A 22,171-nucleotide genomic window follows, 5' to 3' on the forward strand; every position below is an offset into this window, starting at 1 on the left:
GGAGGATCCCACATGCCGCGGAGCGGCTGGGCCCGTGAGCCATGGCCGCTGAGCCTGCGCGTCCGGAGCCTGTGCCCGCAACGGGAAGAGGCCACAGCAGTGGGAGGCCCGCGTACCGGAAAAAAAAAAAAAAAAAAAAAAAACAATAAAATGTCCAGAATAGGTAAATCCAGTGAGACAGAAAGTATTTTAGTGGTGATCAGGAGGTAGGGTTATCATGGATATAAAATAGCCTTATAATTTGTTTTTTTAAATGAAGATATATTTCACACTTTTTTTTTGTTTGTTTTTTGTTTTTTTGTTTTTTGTGTGTGGTACGCGGGCCTCTCACTGTTGTGGCCTCTCCCGTTGCGGAGCACAGGCTCCGGACGCGCAGGCTCAGTGGCCATGGCTCACGGGCTCAGCCGCTCCGCGGCATGTGGGATCTTCCCGGACCGGGGCACGAACCCGTGTCCCCTGCGTCGGCAGGCGGACTCTCAACCACTGCGCCACCAGGGAAGCCCCCCCCGACACTTTTAAGTGTAAAACTCAGTGGCTTTTTGTACATTGCACAGCTGTGCAACCATCGCTATACAATCTGAATAAGGAAATATAGACTTCTACATTTCAAAATTCACTTGGACTGACTAAAGCCTGATCGGACACAAATTTCTTTGCAGTGTAAAATGCACACATGAGAACGGTGACATTTCACACCTGTGTATGTGCTGAGGCTGCAGGGAGGCTGGGGCCTCGGGGTCCGACTTCCCACGGGGGAAAGGTCCCTGGCTTTTGGGTTGCTGATCTCAAGCCCCAGAGGCAGGAAGCGGGGACGAAAAGTGGGACCTCCCCGTGTCAAGGGTCACACTTCAAAACCTAGCCTGACCCTGCCTTGCACGTGTTGATGTCACTGAGAGTTTGGTTCTTAACGGGCACATTCCCCCGGTGACTTCTCCCCGGGCAGTGTCCTGACACCGGAGTTCACGAAGCCCTGTGTCTCGTTTTTTCTCATCCTCACTCCGGATATGGAGCGATCCGCGGGGAAACTGAATCTGGACTTCCAGGTGCAGGAGGAGGACACAGGGGTGCCGCCCAGCTGCGGGCAGATGCCACAGGGACCTCCTGGCTGGGAGCGGGTTCTGCACGGAGCCCAAGTCCCGGGCTGGGGAATCATTCACGCGTGTCCCTGTGGCCTGTCACTCGGGGCAGGGGCGGGGCCTGGTTGAACTGTCCAGTCAGCGGCGATTGGGCGGGGTCCCAGCAACCAGCCAATCAGGGTAGGAAGGGACCAGGAGGCCTGCCCATCGGGGCGGGGCGAGGCAAGGGTTACCGTCCAATCAGGGCGCGGGCCCTGGAGCGCCGTCCAATGAGGGCGGGCGACGGGCGCGTTCCGAGACCCCGGAAGTTTCTCTCAGCGGCCCGCACGCTGGTGCGAGCTTGTCCCGCGCGGCCTCAGGTGTCGCGTCCCCGTCGGTCATACCTGCCCAGGTCGGAGGGTCGCCCGGAGGACTTTTCAGAGAACCCGGAAAGAGGCGGAGATGGTGAGTGCGCGGCCTGGGGCCCGAACAAGGAAAAAGCTGGTTCGAACTGGCCAGACCTGCCGGAAGAGACAGTCTGGCCAGGGTCTCCCCGCGTCCCACCCACCCCCGTGTCCAGACCCAATTCTCCCCCTCGGCCGCGGGGAGGGGACCCGGCTTCCAGTCCCGGGGTCCCAACTTGACTGTCCACCTTGGCGGCGGATTGGGGTCCGGGCATCCGGACTGAGCCCTTGGCGGAGTGGGCTTGCGAGGGAGGAAAGTACGGTCAGGAGCTGGGGGCGAGGGAGGTCTTCCCTGGATCTGACAGATAAAGTCAAGCCCGGACTTGGCAAGGAGACTGAATTGCAAATACTGTTGTGATAGCGCCGAGGCTTGGATCTCAAGAGATATGTCAGCCTCTCCAACCGCACAGAAAAGGGCTTTTTCTCTTCTGTGTGAGGAGGGAAGTTGGGCGAGTGAGGGCGGTGCGCGGACTGCGGGTCCGTGTGGCTGGACTGGACAGGGTCTCCTGGGTCTCCTGGGTCTCCTGTTCTCTGGAGAAGGTGACCAGGGGCTTGTTCGGAACCTCAGTGCTGCTCAGGTGTGGGGCCAACCCAGCGTTCCCTCCTCCTGTGGGGAGGGAGCCTGATGATGTGCGTAAGAAATGGGACGGGGAAAAGTTGGTGGAGCCCAGATGTGTGAGTAGGTCCGGAGGGCCGGACCTCCTAATGTCAAAGGTCAAAGTCAAACTGGCTCCTGCTTTGTTATAAAGCAAAAACTAACACACCGTTGTAAAGCAATTATACTCTAATAAAGGTGTTAAAAAAAAACACAAAAAAAAACCTGGCTCCTGCAGTGCCTGCAGTGGTGTCACAGAGTGTCTTTGTTCTTAAAGGAAGGGCACAGATCCACAGTGACATTGCCTTCCATCCGTCCCCTGACCCAGGAGTTCCCCAGGTCCTCCTCTGTCATGTTCAATAATAAGCAGTATTGAGGCTGCAAAGAACAAAGCGGTTTATTTGGGGGTCTTAAGAATTTCAATTTGAGGTACACAGGTTCTGGCAAAACCAGTGTTCTGGGGAAGAGAAAGAGTCAGGGGTTTATAAAGCACAAGCCACAAGGTTGTTAAAGTTGTCTGGCAGATATTATGATTGACTCTGACAGACGCGGAGGAAAATTCAATTAACCATCAAATTAAGAAGAAAGGGAATTTTATTCGAGCCAAACTGAGGATTATAACCCAGGAGACAGTCTCTCAGAAGCTCTGAGAACTGTTCCACCAGTTAGAAGTCGAAAACACAGGCATGTACATTTTTGAGATGAAAGATCGTACAACAAAATGACATACTGACATTCCACATAAAGTTCACCAAAGATACATAGTCCAGGTAAGCACGTACAAAAGGAGCAGTAAGACAGAAGTTACATTGCTAGCCTCAAAAGAAAGGGAAAAGTTTGATCTTTACGTTTGAGAAGGCGTTCCCATCTTTGAAGAGGTGTGGTTACCGTGTAATGCATACGCTTAAACACTAAGTGGGGAGGGAGGAGTTCCAAACAGACGGAGAGAGAGCGTATTATGTTAAAATTTACTTGTGCTTTCTCAAAGTATAATTTTTATTTCATCACACAGGGAAGGAAATATTTGTCCTTAAGGGATAGGCTGTCACGAGTTATTTAGGGGAAGGGTCCAATAAGTATCTTGACTTTCTGGGTCATTGGACAGATGTTCTGGATGCCTGCGTTAAGGCAGTAAGTGGTCAAAAGTTCAGATTCCATCTGGGCTGAGACCTGCATAAGCCCCACTTCCTCAGTGGCCTCCTGGCTCCATTTTAGAGCACTCTCCTAGCAATACTGACTCCATTTTGATTTTCCTTTCACACCTGTCCCCTCGTGTCCCAGCCCCCGGACTAAAGGGCAGGGGCAGTCCTGGACAGGTGGGGATACTAGGAGGGGAGACTGAGTCAGCACTTTTCTGTTTAGGAGAAAGGGTCTGCAAGCTTTGGGCTGATGTTGTGTGGCCAGGAGCAGATTCTGCTCATAGCCCAGGATCCTGGCGGCCAGGTGTGGCGTCCCATAGAAAGCCAGACGGTAAAAGGCTGAAGGCAACAAACGGCACTTCCGCCCTGCTCCGCTACGTGACCTACAGCTGGCTCTTCTCTCAGAATCAAGCCTTCAACGTTGTCAATCAGGGCCTGAAGGAGGTCCGTCCACTCAGAGCGCGAGGGATCGAGCCTCATCCAATCAGAGCCGGGGGCGGGCGCGTCCCCTCTTGCGGGGACGTCGCTCTCCGCCTCCTGGACGTCCAGCGCGCCTCATGGGGTCCAGGTGTCCCATCGCTGTCCCTCTTACCTGCGCGGGCGGTCGGGCCTCAGGGCCGCGGAGAGGACGTCGTGAGAACCGAGAGCGGGGCTGAGATGGTGAGTGGGCGGGCCATGCGCTGAGACCCGCCGGGGCTCGTTCCAACTGGCCGGAACGGGCCGTGGGCCCCGTCTCCCTCTCCGCGGTCCCCACTCAACTCTACCCTCACCCACGACGTGGGTCAGGTGTCCTGTCCCATCCACGCGCGGGGTCTGGGCGCGCTGATCTGTCCTGGGCCGGGAGGGCAGGGGGTGGGGTCCGAGGGAGCACCAGCGGAGCGGACGCTCAGGCGCTGGTGGGGAGGGGACCCGCCCTGGACCTGACAGATGAAGTCCAGCCCAGACTTGTCAAGCAAGGAGCCTGTATTGCGAATGCTGTTGCGATAGCGCCGAGGCTGGGCTCTCAGAGAGGTGCCAGCGTCTCCAACCACACAGCAAAGGGCTTTTCTCTTTTCTGTAAGGCAGGTGAGAGCAAGGCTGTTTTTCAGGATCGGGCCTCCCTGTGGTCAGTGCATTCTCGGCCCAGGTGTGCAAGGGCTTGTTCTGCAGCTCAGTGTTGCTTGGGGTGGGGCTGCGGGTGAGGGTGGGGTTGAGGTGGGGGAGAGACCCGAAATCAGGGGCCTGTGGGTGAGAAGCCTGATCAAAGGTGGGCTAAGAAATAGTCGTTGACCTTAAAAATAAAAATCAGTTATTTACCAGCAAAAATGGGTTTATTTGGGAACAACAAAGAATTGCAATTTGGGACAGACAACGAATAGTAAAAGCCATATGCAAGTCCAATGAACTTATTTATTGGAGAGAAAGGATGGAGTTGGGAGAGGTTATAGTACTGAAGAAACTTCCATTGGAGAAAATGGAGAGTTCAGGGTGATGCTGGTTTCTCACTGACTAGTTGCTGGTGTAGCCAGTTTCTTGAGAAGACGCCATGCATGTACATCTTTTCCTATTGTGGCCTGCAATTGGTGATTCTTTCTTGTTTTCAATTGTTCTGTTGGGGTCTCTAATTGACACTTGTTCCTGTAATTGATGTCGGGTGGCACTGGCTGAGGCTCCCTCTTCTCCCCACCAACATCTTTTTTAGTGAGTTTTCTCTTAATTTTCACATGGCCATTGAGAATACTTGGTCAAGCCTGTAGCATAAAATAATCTGAACTTCAAAACAAGAGACCTTTATCCAAATGAGTTCCTGCAGGGGAAGAAGGGTCTGTTGCACCAGGCACAGGGGGCTCTGCAGGAAGGGGGACATCTGACCCTAAGATCTGCAAGCGTCTCAAGAGTTGGGCAAAGAGAGTTTTTCTCTTATACAGAGGAGTAAACACCACCAGGAGGGACCAGGTGTGATGCTTGGATAGCAGATCCCTGAGGCCAGCCTGTCCTTAGGGGTCTGTCTGCTGGCTGTGGTGAGGCCAGGTCAGGGGGAAGGAGAAGAGCTGAACCAAAGTTTGGCCAACAAGCATTTGTTCTGCTTGGTCAGTGAGGGGAACAGTTCCGCTAATCACTGATGAGGTGGAGATGGGGCTTTGAGGGGACTGCGTCTGGCCTTGTCCTGGATAAACAAGAGACCTCCGTGTGAGTCTTATCTGAGTCAGGTGGGGCACAAGTGCGGTTTCTTGCATCCTGCCATCTTCCAAACACCAAAGGGTGGGGGGGTCCTTTCACCTTCCATCGAAGTTTCCAGGAGCACAGGGCTCAGGGAGGGTTCAGCATTGTCCCCTGACACCCGTGAGCTGCCTCCTCTGGGTCCAGCTCAGCACTAATAGCTTCCTTTCCCTCATCCAGCTTCCGGTTTCAGCAAGTGTAAAATTCTGTATTCTTTCTGCCTGGTTTTTTCTCCTTAGTGAGGGTAGTAAGCATCTCAGGTCTTTGCCCTTTCTTGCTGACTTGTATTATTCTGGGCCTTTGGGCCTTAACCAGAGATGCCTCTGGGGAGAAGTGTCTTAGTACAGAAAATGTTTTCTCTTCCATTAGAATTTCAGGAAATGCAGGCAGTCCCACCCCTTCATGTGAAATGGGTGGAGATACTGATTAAAAAGATTCATGGGAATTGTAGTGACTCTTCCATGCAGGGTGCAGTGTTCTGACACTGTCTGATGCTTGTCTACTTCCTGTTATTAGGTGCTCAACAGAGATGAATGGAAATTCTGTGGACTGTGACCAGTGCTACTGAGACTTGCTCACTTCTTTTTAGATGAGTTACAGCTTGTCATCATGAGGATATTAGTGAACTGATGCCTGTCTTCAGAAAGGGATGAGCAGTATCCTGTTCCTCAAATCATAAAAGTGCCCCAGAATTTCCCTAGGTGAAGGAAGGTGGCCTTGGGTCCTGCTGTCCACCCTACCCCACTCCCACGCCGGTGGCCTCCAGGCCATAGAACCACCACAGAAGGAGCTGTTTATGGCATGAGCGTGGGGGAGGGGATCCACCTGCAGGAATGCTAGGGGTGGTTTGTTCTCTGAGGTTCTGCTGCCCTCAGCTGTTCCCTGACCTTTGCTTTTGGCTTCATCCAAGGGAGTTGATGCTCTGAGTGTGATGTGTGCACCCTAAATGAGTCTGTGAAGGTCAGGCGTGGAGAAGGCTCCTTGAGCTCAACTGCTATTGAGAGGGTTGATGAATTGGAGAGTTTCTCTGGGTCAGAACTTCAGCTTGAGCATTTCCTCCTGGGTGAGAATTGAGACCCAGAAGGAGGGGGCATTTCCACACTGAGAGAGGCAGCACAGGCGTGTGGAGCTCTGGAGCTCGGTCCCTCCCCCTGCCCTGGGGGCACCCAGCCAGGCTGTGTGTCAGCAGGGGGATCCCAGCCCCCCAGCTCGGATGGCTTTGACCTTCTGACTTGGGGTTTCCTTGTGCACTGTGGGCAGCAGGCTGCTGATCTGAGTGGCTCACACTTGGCTGCTCTTCCCTTTTGTTTCTTTGATGGAATCTTGTGTCATGTGACTCAGTGTGAGTACTGAAGACTTTTTGTTCCATTACTTGAAGGTGTAGATTTTTATTCCCTTGGTTGGCTGGTAGCACTTCCCAGTGAGCGGGCCGCCAGGGTGCTGATCATCCTGGTCTTTTTGTTATTCTTTGCAGCTTTACATCTGTCCTTCATCACCAAGCATCATTTTGTTTGATTTTGCTTCTGCTGAATTTGCAATAAGTGAATATAACCCGTACCACGCCAGTAATGGCACACAGAAGGCTTCTCTGTGGTTCTCAGCCCCAGTCTGTTTCACACGTGCTGGTGTCAGAGGTCACCTGGTTAAATCCTCCATCCAGTCGTGTGAGGCTTGAGTTGTCTCATGTTTAATTTTGATTTGTCAGCAGTGCCGTTAAACTCCTTGATTTTGTCTCCAAGTGCCAATGCAATATAAATTTTGTACATGTGGAAGGAAAATTGTAGGTTTGTAGATTATGGATATTTTCAAAATACTAGGAAGTGTGGATGGAGGGCTGGAGACGAGTGTTTATTCCACATCATTTCCAGCAGATGGAGATTTGGAGATTCCAGCTTAATTTTGTTCATCTCAAGTGTGTAAAATGGATCTGCTTGTGATTGTATATTGGTCTTTACTGATAATCATTGAGTCTGAGCATTTCATATAAGTGGTGGTTCATCTTCTGTGAAATAGTTTTCAGTTGTTTTCTCACCTTTAATTCATTTGTATATTTATTGATTTTTTATGTGTTATTTACATACACTGGACATTCATCTCTTTTCATTTCTAGGTATGGCAAAGATGTTCTCCCAAACTGTGGGTTATCATTTCTTTTTTTCTTTCTTTTAAAAAAAAATTTATTTATTTGGTTGCATCTGGTGTTAGTTGTGGCAGGTGGGCTCCTTAGTTGTGGCATGCAAACTCTTAGTTGCAGCGTGCATGTGGGAACTAGTTCTCTGACCAGGGATCAAACCTGGACCCCCTGCATTGGGAGTGTAGTGTCTTAACCACTGCACCACCAGGGAAGTCCCTTTCATTTCTTTTTATTCTGCACTTCATGGACAATTCTTAACTTTAATAGACTTGAACTGAATTTATCCATCTCTTCTGTTGTAGCTCTTTTTTCTTTTAATGTGTAGGAAAACTTCCCCCTACTCTCAAGTCATGAGTGAGTTTGCCTGTAACTTCTCAATGTGTTCTACTTCTTTCATAGTTAAGTTCACAGTGAATTGGTTATTGCATGTGCAGTTACTAAGGAAAAAGATTTCTTCTTCCCCTGTAAATACCCAGTGATCACTGCCTCTCAGGTCAAAGTGTCATCATCTGGCCCCTGCCCAGCAGCTTATGCTCTGGCGTTGATGCACTTGACAAAAACAGGTGGGCCTGTTTCAGTGCACTGTTTTTCCATTGGTGTTATTTGTCCATCCCTCTGTTAACACCATCCTGTCCTAATCACTGCAGTTTAAAACGCTTCAGTGTCTGTTACGGAATATCCCACCACCTTGTTCCATAGAAAATTTTGGCTATTTTTAGAAATTTGTTTTCCATTTCAGTTTTTAGAAGTAGTTTTTCTTTAAGTTCAAACAAAACAGAATCAAACCATCCCCAAAACAAGCCAATTTTAGATTTAATGGAATTTTCTTAAAACTCTTAACCTGTTTGGGAGAAGCTGACATCCTGGTCTCTTTTCTGTGGATGTGTTCCATCCTTCCATTCATTTCCTTCTAGGATGGTGTTAATCAATAATGTTTTGAAATTTTTCCATTAAATTGTTTTATATCTTTTATTAAACATATTTTAGAAAGAAAATTAATTTTAATGACAATTAGTTTTAATTAATTATTTATTTATTTTTGACTGCGCTACGTGTCATCTTAGTTCCCCGACCAGGGATCGAACCCATGCCCTCTGCAGTGGAAGCTCCAAATCTTAACCACTGGACAGCCAGAGAAGTCCCCTTATGACAATTAGTTTTAAAAGTCTATGTTAAGAAAAGTCTGTTTAAACTTTTACATTTCTACTGCTTATTTCTTTTTTAAATTATTTTTTTAAATTGAAGTATACTTGATTTACAATGTTGTGTTAATTACTGCTGTATGGCAAAGTGATTCAGTTATTTCTTTTTTAAAATATTCTTTTCCATTACGTTATGTCATAGGATATTGAATATAGTTATCTGTACTGTACTGTAGGACCTTGTTGTTTATCCATTCTGTATATAAAAGCTTACATCTGCTCACCCAAACCTCCCACCCCATTCTACCCCCAACTCCCACCCCCTTGGCAACCACCAGTCTGTTCTCTGTGTCCGTGATTCTGTTTCTGTTCCATAGACAGGTTCATTTGTGTCATATTTTAGATTCCATGTGTAAGTGATATCATATGGTATTTGTCTTTCTTTGTCTGACTTACTTCACTTAGTATGATAATCTCTAGTTGCATCCATTTTTGCTGCAAATGGCATTATTTCATTCTTTTTTATGGCTGAGTAATATTCCATTGTGTACACATACCACATCTTCTTTATCCATTCCTCTGTTGATGGACACTTAGGTTGTTTCCATGTCTTGGCTATTGTGAACAGTGCTGCTATGAACATAGGGGTGCATGTATCTTTTTGAATTATAGTTTTATCTGGATATATGTCCCAGAGTGGGATTGCTGGATCATATGGCAATTCTATTTTTAGTTTTCTGAGGAATCTTCGTACTGTTTTCCACAGTGGCTGTACCAATTTACATTCCCACCAACAGTGTAGGAGGGTTCCCTTTTCTTTTCTCCACACCTACTCTCCAGCATTTGTTATTTGTAGACTTTTTAATGATGTGCATTGTGACTGGCATGAGGTGGTACCTCACTGTAGTTTTTATTTCATTTCTCTAATAATTAGTGATGTTGAGCATCTTTTCACGTGCCTATTGGCCATCTGTATTTCTTCTTTGGAGAAATGCCTATTTAGGTCTTCTGCCCATTTTGTATTGGGTTATTTTTGTTGTTGTTGTTGAGTTGTATGAGCTGTTTATATATTTTGGAAATTAAGCCCTTGTTGGTCACATCGTTTGCAAATATTTTCTCCTGTTGTGTAGGTTTTCTTCACTCTCCTTTATTATTTTATTTATTTATTTATTTATTTTGCGGTACATGGGCCTCTCACTGCTGTGGCCTCTCCTGTTGCGGAGCACAGGCTCCGGACGCGCAGGCTCAGCAGCCATAGCTCATGGGCCCAGCCTTTTCCACAGTGGCTGTACCAATTTACATTCCCACCAACAGTGTAGGAGGGTTCCCTTTTCTTTTCTCCACACCTACTCTCCAGCATTTGTTATTTGTAGACTTTTTAATGATGTGCATTGTGACTGGCATGAGGTGGTACCTCACTGTAGTTTTTATTTCATTTCTCTAATAATTAGTGATGTTGAGCATCTTTTCACGTGCCTATTGGCCATCTGTATTTCTTCTTTGGAGAAATGCCTATTTAGGTCTTCTGCCCATTTTGTATTGGGTTATTTTTGTTGTTGTTGTTGAGTTGTATGAGCTGTTTATATATTTTGGAAATTAAGCCCTTGTTGGTCACATCGTTTGCAAATATTTTCTCCTGTTGTGTAGGTTTTCTTCACTCTCCTTTATTATTTTATTTATTTATTTATTTATTTTGCGGTACATGGGCCTCTCACTGCTGTGGCCTCTCCTGTTGCGGAGCACAGGCTCCGGACGCGCAGGCTCAGCAGCCATAGCTCATGGGCCCAGCCACTCTGCGGCATGTGGAATCTTCCCGGACCCAGGCACGAACCCATGTCCCCTGCATCCACAGGCGGACTCTCAACCACTGCGCCACCAGGGAAGCCCCACTCTCCTCTATTAATGATTTTAAAAATCAAGCATGTACGGCAGATCAGCATTAGAGAGATTTCTGTGTCTGTTATTACCAAGAGCTCAGAGTGAGAAATATGTTTGAATACTTGAAAAGACTCTGAGCAGAAACAAGACTTGATGTGTGGTTTTATGATAAACCACTCAGAAAACCTCAGTCATCCAATACTAAAAACACAGAAGATAAACAGGCGTTTACTAAACTCATTGTCTCCAGCACATGACACGTGACATATTAAGGCATCTTTTGCTCCCATCCTGGTATATGTAGCAGAAAAACAGGTTTTAAATAGAAACCAGCACTTCTGCTCAAATGCATTGGGGAGATTTTTTAAAATATATTTTCCAATTCTACATACCCTGAAAGCTCTCATGGTCAATCACATCTTGACCCAAAGCAGCCCAGCAGTGTACACAGATATCTGTTTACTAAAGAGGAGCAGTTCCCCATTGAACAATAGGAAGGAACTACAAAGCAGATAATGTATAAAGTCCCAAGACTGGTATTTCAATTGCTTTCAAACAATTTATGCCTTAGTGATGAGGAGATAGATGAGATGATTGAAGGTGAGATTCCATTAATATGGATCCTGCAGGGGAATAATTGTTCCTTGGTATTTTGCTCCATTGGGATGAGAGTTTGAAAAGCACTTCATATTTCTTTCTTTCTTTTTTTTTTTAATTTATATTTTTGGCTGCGTTGGGCCTTCGTTGCTGCACGCAGGCTTTCTCTAGTTGTGGCGAGCGGGGGCTACTCTTCGTTGTGGTGTGCGGGCTTCTCATTGTGGTGGCTTCTCATTGCGGAGCACGGGCTCTAGGCACATGGGCTTCAGTAGTTGTGAAACACGGGCTCAGTAGTTGTGGCACGCGGGCTCAGTAGTTGTGGCACCCAGGCTCAGTAGTTGTGGCTCATGGGCTCTAGAGCGCAGGCTCAGTAGTTGTGGCGCACAGGCTTAGTTGCTCCGTGGCATGTGGGATCTTCCCGGACCAGGGCTCAAACCCGTGTCCCCTATGTTGGCAGGCAGATTCTTAACCACTGCACCACCAGGGAAGTCCTGAATCTATTTTTTAAACAGCTTTAATTGACATATAATTTGTGTACCATAAGGTTTCCCTGTTCAAAGTGTAAAATTCCACGGTGTTAGTATATTTACAATTGTGCAAGCGTCATCATATTCTGATTTTAAATCATTTTTATCACCCCAAAAGAAAACTTGTATCTGCTGGCAGTCACCCCTCATTCCAGGAGTTCACCCACCCTTGGTCTAGGCAGTTTATTAATCTACTTTCTTTTTCTTTTTTTTTTTTTAAAGGGAACTTTATTTTTATATTTATTTATTTTTGGCTGCATTGGGTCTTCACTGCTGTGCAGGCTTTTCTCTAGTTGTGGCGAGCGGGGGCTACTCTTTGTTGCTGTGCGCAGGCTTCTCATTGCAGGGGATTATCTTGTTGCGGAGCAAGGGCTTTAGGGGTGAAGTCTTCAGTAGTTGTGGCACGTGGGCTCAGTAGTTGAGGCACACAGGCTTAGTTGCTCCGCAGCATGTGGGATCTTCCCGGAACAGGGCTCGAACCCGTGTCCCCCTGCATTGGCAGGCAGATTCTTAACCCCTGCACCACCAGGGAAGCCCTATTAATCTACTTTCTATCTCTATAGATTTGCTCATTCTGTGCCTTTCATATAAGTGTTATGTGGAGTCTTAATGTTCTTAAAGTTTATTGGTTTTGTGCCACTGATCAGTACAACATTCCTCTTCTGGCAAATAATATTCCATTGTGAGATTATATTGTGTTTGCTTATCCAAGTCACTTGATGATCTTTTGAGTTGTTTCCACTTTTTGGCTGTCATAAGTCATGCTGCTGTGAATATCTGCGTATTAGTTTTTGTGTTGGTGTTCGCTTTCATCTCCTCTCTTGGGCAGGTAGATACCTAGGGTGGAATTGCTGTGTTATATGGTGATGCTGTTTATCATTTTGAGGATCTGCTGGACTGTCTTCCAAACTGGCTTCACCATTTTACCTTCCCATCAGCAGTGTGTGAGATTCCAACTTCCCCACATCCTCGCCTGCCCCGCCTTGCCTTGTTTGTCCATCTTATATCCCTCCTGGTGGGTGTGAAGTATCTGCCTGTAGCTTTGGCATTTCCCTAATGAGTAACGTCCAGCATCTTTTCATGGGCTTATTGGCCACTTGTATTTATTCTTTGGAGAAATGTCTGCTCACATTATTTGTCCATTATTTATGCATTATTTGTTTTTCTCTTGTTGCCCTTTATTTTTTATTGTTGTCCTATTAGTTTTTTAAAATGCATTTAAAATACAAGTTTTTATCATGTGTGTGATTAGCAAACCCCAGTCGCAGCCTCAGGCAAGGCAGCCTTGCCTTCTTTGTAGCTGATGTATTTGGAATTTTTTATAATTTAGATTGTCAGACTATATTTTGGATTAAAATTCTAATTTATAAAAATAATTGCTTGCTTTGTATTTCAGGCATCTGGTGTCATCCATATTGTCCTAAAGATAATAATTAGGTGTTTTTTTTTTCTCTGTTAAAGTTACCTTTGGCCCTGTTGCTGTCACATCATTCTGCGACTCTTCTTTGTGGAACATTTTCCTCGATTTCTGGGCACATGATTATTTATCTGAGAGGCCCTGATGGTTTGACAGATCCCTCAGGAAACAGGCCACCTCTTACCCCACAGCTGTCCCAGGCCCTGGGCCCTGGCCTGCATCTGTGCCCTTGGTGTCCACCTCATCCTGGCAGGGGGTCGTGTCTCTGACTCTGTCGGATATGAAGGGACTGGCTCAGGCTTTTACATGCTGTTCAGTCCAGGCGAGAGTTGTTCAGATGCAATGGCCCTGGAAAATCAGTGTTCAGGACCTCCTGACAGTTTGCTCCTGTTCTTGGAGTTTCAAGGAAATAACTTTTGACCAAACCAATATTCGTTTCCTTCTTATCTGAATGATGATTTTATTTTCAGTCTTTACCACCTCAGGTTCTGCTCTCTCACTAAAAACAATTTTTAAAAAAAAATTGAAGTATAGTTGATTTACAATATTGTGTAGGGGACTTCCCTGGTGGTCCAGCAGTTAAGATTCCGAGCTTCCACTTCAGGGGGCGCAGGTTCGATCCCTGGTCGGGGAACTAAGATCCCACATGCTGGGTGGTACAGCCAAAAAGTTAAAAAAAAAATTGTGTGTTAGTTTCAGGTGTACAGCAAAGTGATTCCCTTATACACACACACACACACGCACACACATATATGTATATATATATCTAGAGTCTTTTTTTCCAATTCTTTTCCATTATAGGTTATTACAGTATATTGAATATAGTTCCCTGTATAAATATTGTTTATCTATTTTATATTTGGTAAAAAACAGTTCTTTTTAATTATGTGTCTATAAGTCTACATCTATTGTTGCTGTTACATGTTGCTTCAGTTTCCAGCACTTACCATCACTGAGTAAAATGCATTTGATTGGCTTGTGTGTGTTCATGTCCCACAAGAGTGTAAGCTCAGGAGTCCTAGGAATTGAGTCCGGTTCCCGACTGTCGGCCTCCCCATCCTCCCACACACGGGGGTGAAGAGGGAGCCTTGCTGACACGGAACCTGTGGCTGTTTCAGGACTCGGTGGTTTTTGAGGACGTGGCTGTGAACTTCACGGCAGAGGAGTGGGCTTTGCTGGACCCAGCTCAAAGGAAGCTCTACAGAGACGTGATGCTGGAGACCTTCAGGAACCTGGCCTCCGTGGGTGAGGACGGCTTCCTCCCTGCACTTAGTCTTGCTGTTATCTCCATGTTTTCACTAACATAGATGCTCTCTGAACTTCTTTTTGCTGGGGTGGGGGAGGTTATGGAGGCTTTATTATTTATTACATATGCATGATTGATTAAATAATTGGCCATTGGCAAGTGATTGAAACTCTGGCTCCCCAGAGGTGCTGGGGTGTCCGGGGGTGTGAGTGGGACTGAAAGTTCCCCCCTTTAATCACATGGTGTCTCCATTGGCAACCAGCCCCCATCCTGCGCTGCTTTCCAACAGTCACCTTCATGAATATAAACCCAATTGTGATGGAAAGGGCTTGTTATGAATAACAGAACACTCATTTCACCCTTCTGACCCTGAAGCATTTTCAGGAACTGAGAACAGGAGATCAAATATTATTCCATTGCTTTTATCACTCAGGAAATTCCAAAGGTTTTGGGAGCTGTGAGCAGGGAACTGTGGATGAGGACCTGATTCATGTGAGAAGTGTATGTTGGTCATCTGAATGACCAAATATATATGTATATATTTCTTATAAATCACAATATCACACATATATCCTTCCTTCCTTTATAAAACTATTTTACATATTTGAATCAGTGTATGGAAAAAATGTACAAATGGCCTCTTTCCTTTATCCCACCGTTTCTTTCCCAAGGATTTAGTTATGTTACCAATTGTTGCAGGTTCTTGCCCTCAAGTTAAAAACAGTAGATCAAGTGCTCATCGGGATATTTTGGAGACTGGACTATGCAGTGAAGAGAAAATAGTAAGATTCACAAGAAATGTTTCCTGCTCGTTTTTGGGAGAAAACTGGGCATTTCATAACATGAGAGATCAGCGTGTAACCCAGGAGAGGCATTTGAGGTGAGTGGCACTCCCACAAGGAGAAGGGGGATCTCGACAGAGTGTTAGACTCACTTGAAATTAAATAAAAGGTATAAACCTAGCTAAACAATTGTGTACTCACAGAGTTTTTACAACACAATACTTTTATAAATGTGATGTAGACATTGAGCATCTGAAACTTAATTCAGTAGATTTCAATGATCAGGAAATCCAATATGTAAAATACACTGAAAGTTATGGCTCTATTTGAGACCTCAGCTGGAGCATTAAACTTATTGAACTTTGTCACAATGCAGAGAGTGCCAAAAACATGCCAATTCAGTGCAAATGGCAAATACATAGTCAAAATAATCATTAACATCCATCAATAAATTATTAATAAAGAAATCATTATTATTAATCCCTAATACTGTGCTTCCTACTTTGAACAGAAATCATTTGGTGGAGAGTCTCTGTGAAGGTAAAGAAGGCCATCAATGTCTAGAAACCCAGAACCAGCTTACACATCTTACTGTGCATAAGGGTTATCTGACTGCAATTCAGCCCTGTAAATGCACTAAGTGTGGAAAAGCCTTCAGGGATTGTTCTTTCCAGAGGAATCAGCAAAGATCTCACACTGGACACAGACCTCATCCATGTGAAGAATGTGGGCAAACCTGCAGCTGTGTCTCATGCCTAAATCCTCCTGGTGGAACAGAAATTGTAGAGAAAACCGATAAACTTCAGGATGATGGGAGAGCATCTAAGAGATATGTGAAAAGTCACAGTAGCAAACAGTCTTTAAAGCGTAAGAAATCTAAAAAATCATTCACTTGCCCATCATCTGTCCAGCGACATGTGAGAGGGCATTATGGACACAAAATCCACGTGTGTGAAGTATGTGGGAAATCCTTCAGTTATTATTCCCAGATTGCACGGCATGTGAGAACTCACACTGGAGAGAAACCCTATGAATGTAAAGAATGTGGGAAAGCTTTCACTCGCATCTCACACTTCCGAGAACATGTGAGAATGCACACTGGAGAGAAACCCTATGAATGTAAGCAGTGTGGCAAAGCTTTCAGTTGGTGCACTTACCTTCGAGAACACATGAGAACACACAGTGGAGAAAAACCCTATGAATGTAAGCAGTGTGGCAAAGCCTTCCCCTATCTCAAATCCTTGCAAGGACATGTGAGGATCCACACTGGAGAGAAACCTTATGTGTGTAAGGAATGTGGGAAATCCTACAGTTGTCCCAAATACTTTAGAAAACATGTGAAAACACACAGTGGAGTAAAACCCTATGAGTGTACAGAATGTGGGAAAACGTTTATTACTTCCTCATCCCTTCGACAACATATAAAAACACACAGTGAAGAGAAGCCCTATCAGTGTCAACAGTGTGGGAAAGCCTTCAGGTATCTGATATCCTTGCAAAGACACATGAAGACACACACTGGTGAAAATTCTGAATACAAAACTGTGGAAAAGCCTTCATTCTCCCTTAAAACCTCATTGTAAATGGAAGCAATCACATGGAGTGAAATCTTATGTATGGAAAGAATGTGGAAAAACCTTCAGCACTTCACTTATTTTGTAAATGAAAACTCAGGGCACGACAGAAATCTTTTGTTATAAACATGGTTTTTCCTTTGTAAGTGCCTCATCCTGAGGGATCCCAGTGTATTAATTTCTAGTTTATGTTGCTGATCTGAACACTTAAGATAATTAACTATCCCTCCATGTCCCCTTCATCTGTACCTCATATAAAACTTGTCTCGTTTCCATTACAGTGTCTTTTGAACCCAGGGATGTTAAGTGGGTTTTGGTTTTGGGGTTTTTTTCATGTGCAACTTGGTATAATTTTAGATGAAAAAATTTTTGATTCTTACGTCTCATTGTTTTCCTAGTATGTGATCATGAGACCTGTATTGTTGAAATGTCTTTCCTGGTCTACTGTTAAAGATACTGGAATTTTCTGACTCAGTGTTTACCCTCCCCTGGAGTATTAAGCTGAAAGGTGTGTCTTTTCCATGTTTCCTTGTTGCATATATGTCCTCACAGAAATTAGTAATTGTGCAAGGTCTTGGAGGACCTTCTGTCTCATCTGATTATGTTCATAATTTGACCTCTGTTCATGTCCATGATCTTGGTTGGAAGTTGGACATGATCCATGGAGTTAAGAAGAGTGACTTGCTGGCATGAAAATGAAAGCTCCTGTCCAGACGGTTCTACTGAATTGTGTTGTCAGCTTGGGTGAGGTGGGAAACTGTATATCCAGAGTCCTTCTTTTAGTGGTTCTGAGTTAAGTTCATGGGAAGAAGAAGATGCATGAGGTCAGGAAAGCAGAAGTGGGGAAGCCATGATTCTCGGGTCTTCTGTACCATCAGGAGACAGAGATGCATGGCAACCTGGTGAGCCTGAGTTCCAGCACTGTTTTCTGACTTCTGGCTCTGCCCATGCGGAACAGCCCCCCACCAGACATGTGTTTGACGTTAGCTCCCTGTTGGGCAGCAGATTCCACACTTGTCCACAAGTTCCCTCATTATGGATCTTCTTTGGTTTTCGAGTGCGCACAGTTCCTTGCATGTTCCTATGGCTCTTTGGTGTCCATCAGCCTACTTCTTGAGGCTTCAGAAGATCACCTAGTGATTTACTCATATCCTGTGATCCCCCCCCTTCATGTCTGATGATTCTCATAATTATGTGATCTCTGTAAGAAGCATCTTGTTCCTTTAGTAGAGAGGCTGTTTCCTTCCTACCCAAATTCAGGAAACTTACTTCCCTGGTTGCATTGTTGAGGCTGCACTGACCCTACATTTGTTGTTCCTGGATACTTCTATGATTGCAATAAGCACTTTTGAACGTATTTGGCCTATTGTGAGCGTTTTCTCTCTCTCTCTCTCTCTCTCTCTCTCTCTCTCTCTCGACTGTGTTGGGTCTTTGTTGCTGTGCATGGGCTTTCTCTAGTTGAGGCAAGTGGGGGCTACTCTTCGTTGCAGTGTGCAGGCTTCTCATTGTCATGGCTTCTCTTATTGCAGAGCATGAGCTCTAGAGTGCAGGCTCAGTAGTTGTGGCACTTGGGCTTAGTTGCTCCGCGGCATGTGGGACCTTCCCGGACCAGGGATTGAACCCGTGTCCCCTGCATTGGCAGGCGGATTCTTAATCACTGCACCACCAAGGAAGCCCATGTTTTCTCTTATAGCTGACAGCTCTCTAAGCCATAAACCTACTATATTTACTTACCTTGCATTTATATATGTGATTACCCAGTGTTTAATTATTTCATTTTTTAAATGTTTTGTTTGTATTCATACTTGATAGACCAGAGTTGTCAATAATTATACAATAATCAGAAAAACAAGCTGCAAGTTGGTGTCCAACAATCCCCTATGCATTGGTACGTCTGTCTGCATGATGGCTCATAGTACTGAGAGAAATAGCTTCTTCACCTGTACCTTCCAAATTTCTTGCAAATTAGGCTATTGGTGAATTATAACCCAAAATTATGAAGATGATTCTGGGAAGTATACATCCCAGCCTTACCCACAATGAAATAACACAATGCAATAGAACCATATCTATCTTTCATTGACCTTTCATAAGTAGCACAGTAGGGGCTAGAGGGATATGAAGATGGAGATTTTATACATATATATATATGTATGTATATATATATATATAAAGTATATATATGTATAAAATATAAAATATTTCTGGTTCCAGAAAATAGTATAAGCAGAACAGTAAAATAACTATTTCAGATAACACTGGAAGTTGATACTTAAATGGATTATAAAATATATAAAAGTATACATATACTGAGTTCAGTAGTGTCCCCCCAAATTTTATGTCCATCTGGAACCTCAGAATATGATCTTTTTTGGAAATAAAATCTGATTAATGGGAGACAGTAGGTCCAAAATGGAGTCACTTGTGTTAGGCAGCCAACCAAGAACTTAATAACGAACCAAATCACAGCATCAACTTTTCCCAGGAATGTGGCCTTTAACCAGTGAACCTGGCATTTCCTGGTCTACAGTAGGAGGTATTCCACTGATAGACTGCCCACGCTTCTGTTCCCCTCAGCAGGGTGACCTTGCCTGAAACAATGCACTCTTTGCTAATAACTTTCCTTTTTCTGTCCCTTCTCTGTCTTTAAAAAACCATTATTTCTGCAGGTCTTTGGACCTCCTTTCTGCTTGCTAGATGAAATACTGCCTGATTCATGAATTGTTTAATAAAGTCTATTAGATGTTTAAAAATTACTCAGTTGAATTTTTGTTATTTAGCAGATTTGATGGCAGTGATAGGATCTGAGATGAACTTCTGATGGCATTTGGGGACAATGAGAAACACAGATGTGGTACAAGGGAACCCTTTGAGTTCACTGTCTTTCTCATTATCTCTGAGGGCTATGGGTAAGTTCCTCTTGGTTCTGATCTCTACTCTCTTTCCCTTGAGTTCTCACTCTAGTTGGCTTTTTAGTTTGCAATTTCCAGGTGTTTGAGTGGAAAACTCCAACGCTTTTTCTGCCCCAAGATCCACATGGGGACTGTTAGTAGCAGCTTGCAGTTCCCCAACCATGTGGAGCTCCTATTCCACAGTCCCCATTTATTGAGGTCTGCTGGATCAACCCTTTCCCTACTCCACAATTCCACAGAAATTGCTGGTGGTGCACACAGAGCTTTCTCTTGGGAAGTCTGCAGTAATTAGGTTTGTGCTGTGACCAACACAACCTGCTGCACCTGGATCAACATTTCTGGGAAAATTGAAACTCAGTTACGTGAGCTCACTGAGTAAGCCCCTTGGCTGAAAGAGATGACTCTTTTGGTGGGGACTTTCTTTGACTTATTTGATTTTGATTGGTTTGGGCCATGGGGAACGTGGCTGTAAAGTGCACTCTGAACATTGGGCATTATCTTCTTTCCACTAATAATAATAATACGCTTTCTGGTGCACTGTATCCCCTCAAGAGTCTTTAATGTGCGTTCATGGCTGCAAACCACCAAGCAAATGATCTAAGACTGGAATGTCAGAAAAGAAACAAGAGAATGACCAAATTTAAAATGGAAACCTAAAGCTGTGACCTGTGAATATCACAAGGATTAAGCAAAAAGTGTCATGACATATGGATACCACACAAAGGATCAACAAAATTCACAAAGCTGTGAGAACTACAGGGTAACAGCTGAGTGGTACTAATGCCTTAAATTTTGAACACATTTCTCAGTAAAGCTGAGACTGATCAAAAGAGGGAAATGTTTAAAAAAGGAAACTACAGGCCCCAAATGGAGTCACTTGTGTTAGGCCCCAGCCCCACTGCAGCAAACCAAGTCTTAATACCTAACTGAATAGCAGTGTCAACTTTTCCCAGGAATGTAACCTCTAGCCAGCCAACCTGGCATCTCTTGGTCAACTGTAAGAGGTACTCCACTGGTAGACCCCTTTGGTTTCCCTTAGGAAGGTGACTTTGCCTGAAACAATGCATTCTTTGACGATAATTTCTTTTTTTCCACCTCATTCTTTCATTTTCTGTAGCTCTTTGGAGCTCCTTTCTACTTGCTAGATGAGATGTCCAATTCATAAATCATTTAATAAAGACAATTAAATCTTTTAAATATCAGTTGAATTTTTGTTTAACAGGTCTTTTCAGCTATACTCAACACGAGTTCATAACAGATTAGAGTAGGTCCAGTCCAACGATGGACGTCCTTTTAGAAAGAGGGAACTTTGGACACAGAGACCTGCACAGAAGATAGATATGTCCTCACCACATGAAGTAAGAAGGAGCAAATTGGCATGACCTGTCCACAAGCCAAGGAATGCAAAGGGTTTTTGGCAACCACCAGAAGCTAGGAGAGAGGCCTGGAACATTCTTCCTCACAGCATCCAGAAGGAGCCAGTGCTGCCAACAGCTTGATTTCGGAATGTCAGACTCCAGTGCTTTGTTAGGGGACCTGAGTAGACTAATATAGTCCCTAAGGCAGCAGTAGGCCTTAGGTATTTGTAGGATAGCCAGAGGCTGGTGCACCTGGAGCAGAGTGAAATGATGGAATAACAGCAGAGGTCAGAGGAGAGTGTGAGGGTGGTAGGCACATCATGTATTGATGCACTGGCCTGCCATGGTGCACTGACATTGGCTGTGAGTGACATGGAGCCTAAAGTTGACCAGATGAGGCAGCTTCACAAGATCCTTCTGTTTCCTTGAGAACAGGCACTAGGATGATGTTGTCAATCAAGGTAGTAGATCAGACTGGGTTGGTAGCAGTGGCAGTGTTGTATGGGGTTAGAACCCAGACATAATTTGAAACTTGGGCTATTAGAATTTCTTGATGGCTGGAAGTTTGGGTGAGAGGAAGAGTCAATGGTTCCTCCATTATTTTGCACAGAAAAAAAACCCAGCATGATTGAGTTGCTATAAATGAGATGCAGGTTGTCACCCATGGAGAATAGTGCTGGAGTGTGATGAGTCCAACTCTAAGTGTGTCGGGATGGAGATGAGATCAGGACAAGCTGAAGCGGAACACAAACCAATAAGACTTATTAGGTTTACTACAATTTAAATTTTTTTTCAAAAATGTTACTAGAAACATTGGTCCAAAGAGTGAAAGTAACTGCTAGCAGTTGAATCAATACATGAAAATGGTATTGTCCTACAAGGGTATGGATGACTAACCATTTTCAAAAGCAAGATATTTGATATAAAATGGTATATACCATTTATGTTTTCAAAGAACCAGCTGTGAATTTCATATATCTGTTCTATTTCTTTTTTTAGTCTCTATTTATTTCTGCTCCAATCTTTGATTTCTTTCATTCTGCTAACTTTGGGTTTTGTTTGTTCTCCTTTTTCTAGTTCCTTTAGGTGTAAGGTTAGATTGTTTACTTGAGATTCGTTTTGTTTCCTGAGGTAGGCTTGTATCACTGTGAA

The 22,171-nt window shown here is 44.6% G+C and overlaps 2 protein-coding genes across 2 annotated transcripts in view; both read left to right on the forward strand.

Moving 5' to 3' along the window:
* Nucleotides 1–1,345: 1,345 nt before the first annotated feature.
* LOC102989375 (uncharacterized) overlaps nt 1,346–22,171 on the forward strand; it is a 28,931-nt gene continuing 8,105 nt past the window's right edge. Inside the window, exons 1-3 of the mRNA XM_024134375.3 lie at nt 1,346–1,520; nt 3,477–3,913; nt 14,266–14,392. Of these exons, the coding sequence (XP_023990143.1) occupies nt 1,346–1,520; nt 3,477–3,913; nt 14,266–14,392 (739 nt within the window). The remainder of the gene's footprint in view (nt 1,521–3,476; nt 3,914–14,265; nt 14,393–22,171) is intronic.
* On the forward strand, nt 14,658–20,385 carry LOC112067623 (zinc finger protein 77-like). The gene is made up of 2 exons (XM_024134045.3): nt 14,658–15,273; nt 15,687–20,385. The coding sequence occupies exons 1-2, from the start codon at nt 15,074–15,076 to the stop codon at nt 16,756–16,758; spliced, it is 1,272 nt and encodes a 423-aa protein (XP_023989813.2). The 5' UTR covers nt 14,658–15,073; the 3' UTR covers nt 16,759–20,385.

This window comes from Physeter macrocephalus, chromosome 2 (assembly GCF_002837175.3).
Source record: "Physeter macrocephalus isolate SW-GA chromosome 2, ASM283717v5, whole genome shotgun sequence".
NCBI classification, from domain to species: Eukaryota; Metazoa; Chordata; class Mammalia; order Artiodactyla; family Physeteridae; genus Physeter; species Physeter macrocephalus.

Excerpts from the sequence above, each read along its gene's own strand:
- LOC112067623 (XM_024134045.3), top strand. The coding sequence starts at position 15,074 with ATGTTACCAATTGTTGCAGGTTCTTGCCCTCAAGTTAAAAACAGTAGA. Across the intron at positions 15,274-15,686 it reads ACCCAGGAGAGGCATTTGAG|AAATCATTTGGTGGAGAGTC; the intron begins GTGAGTGGCACT and ends TACTTTGAACAG.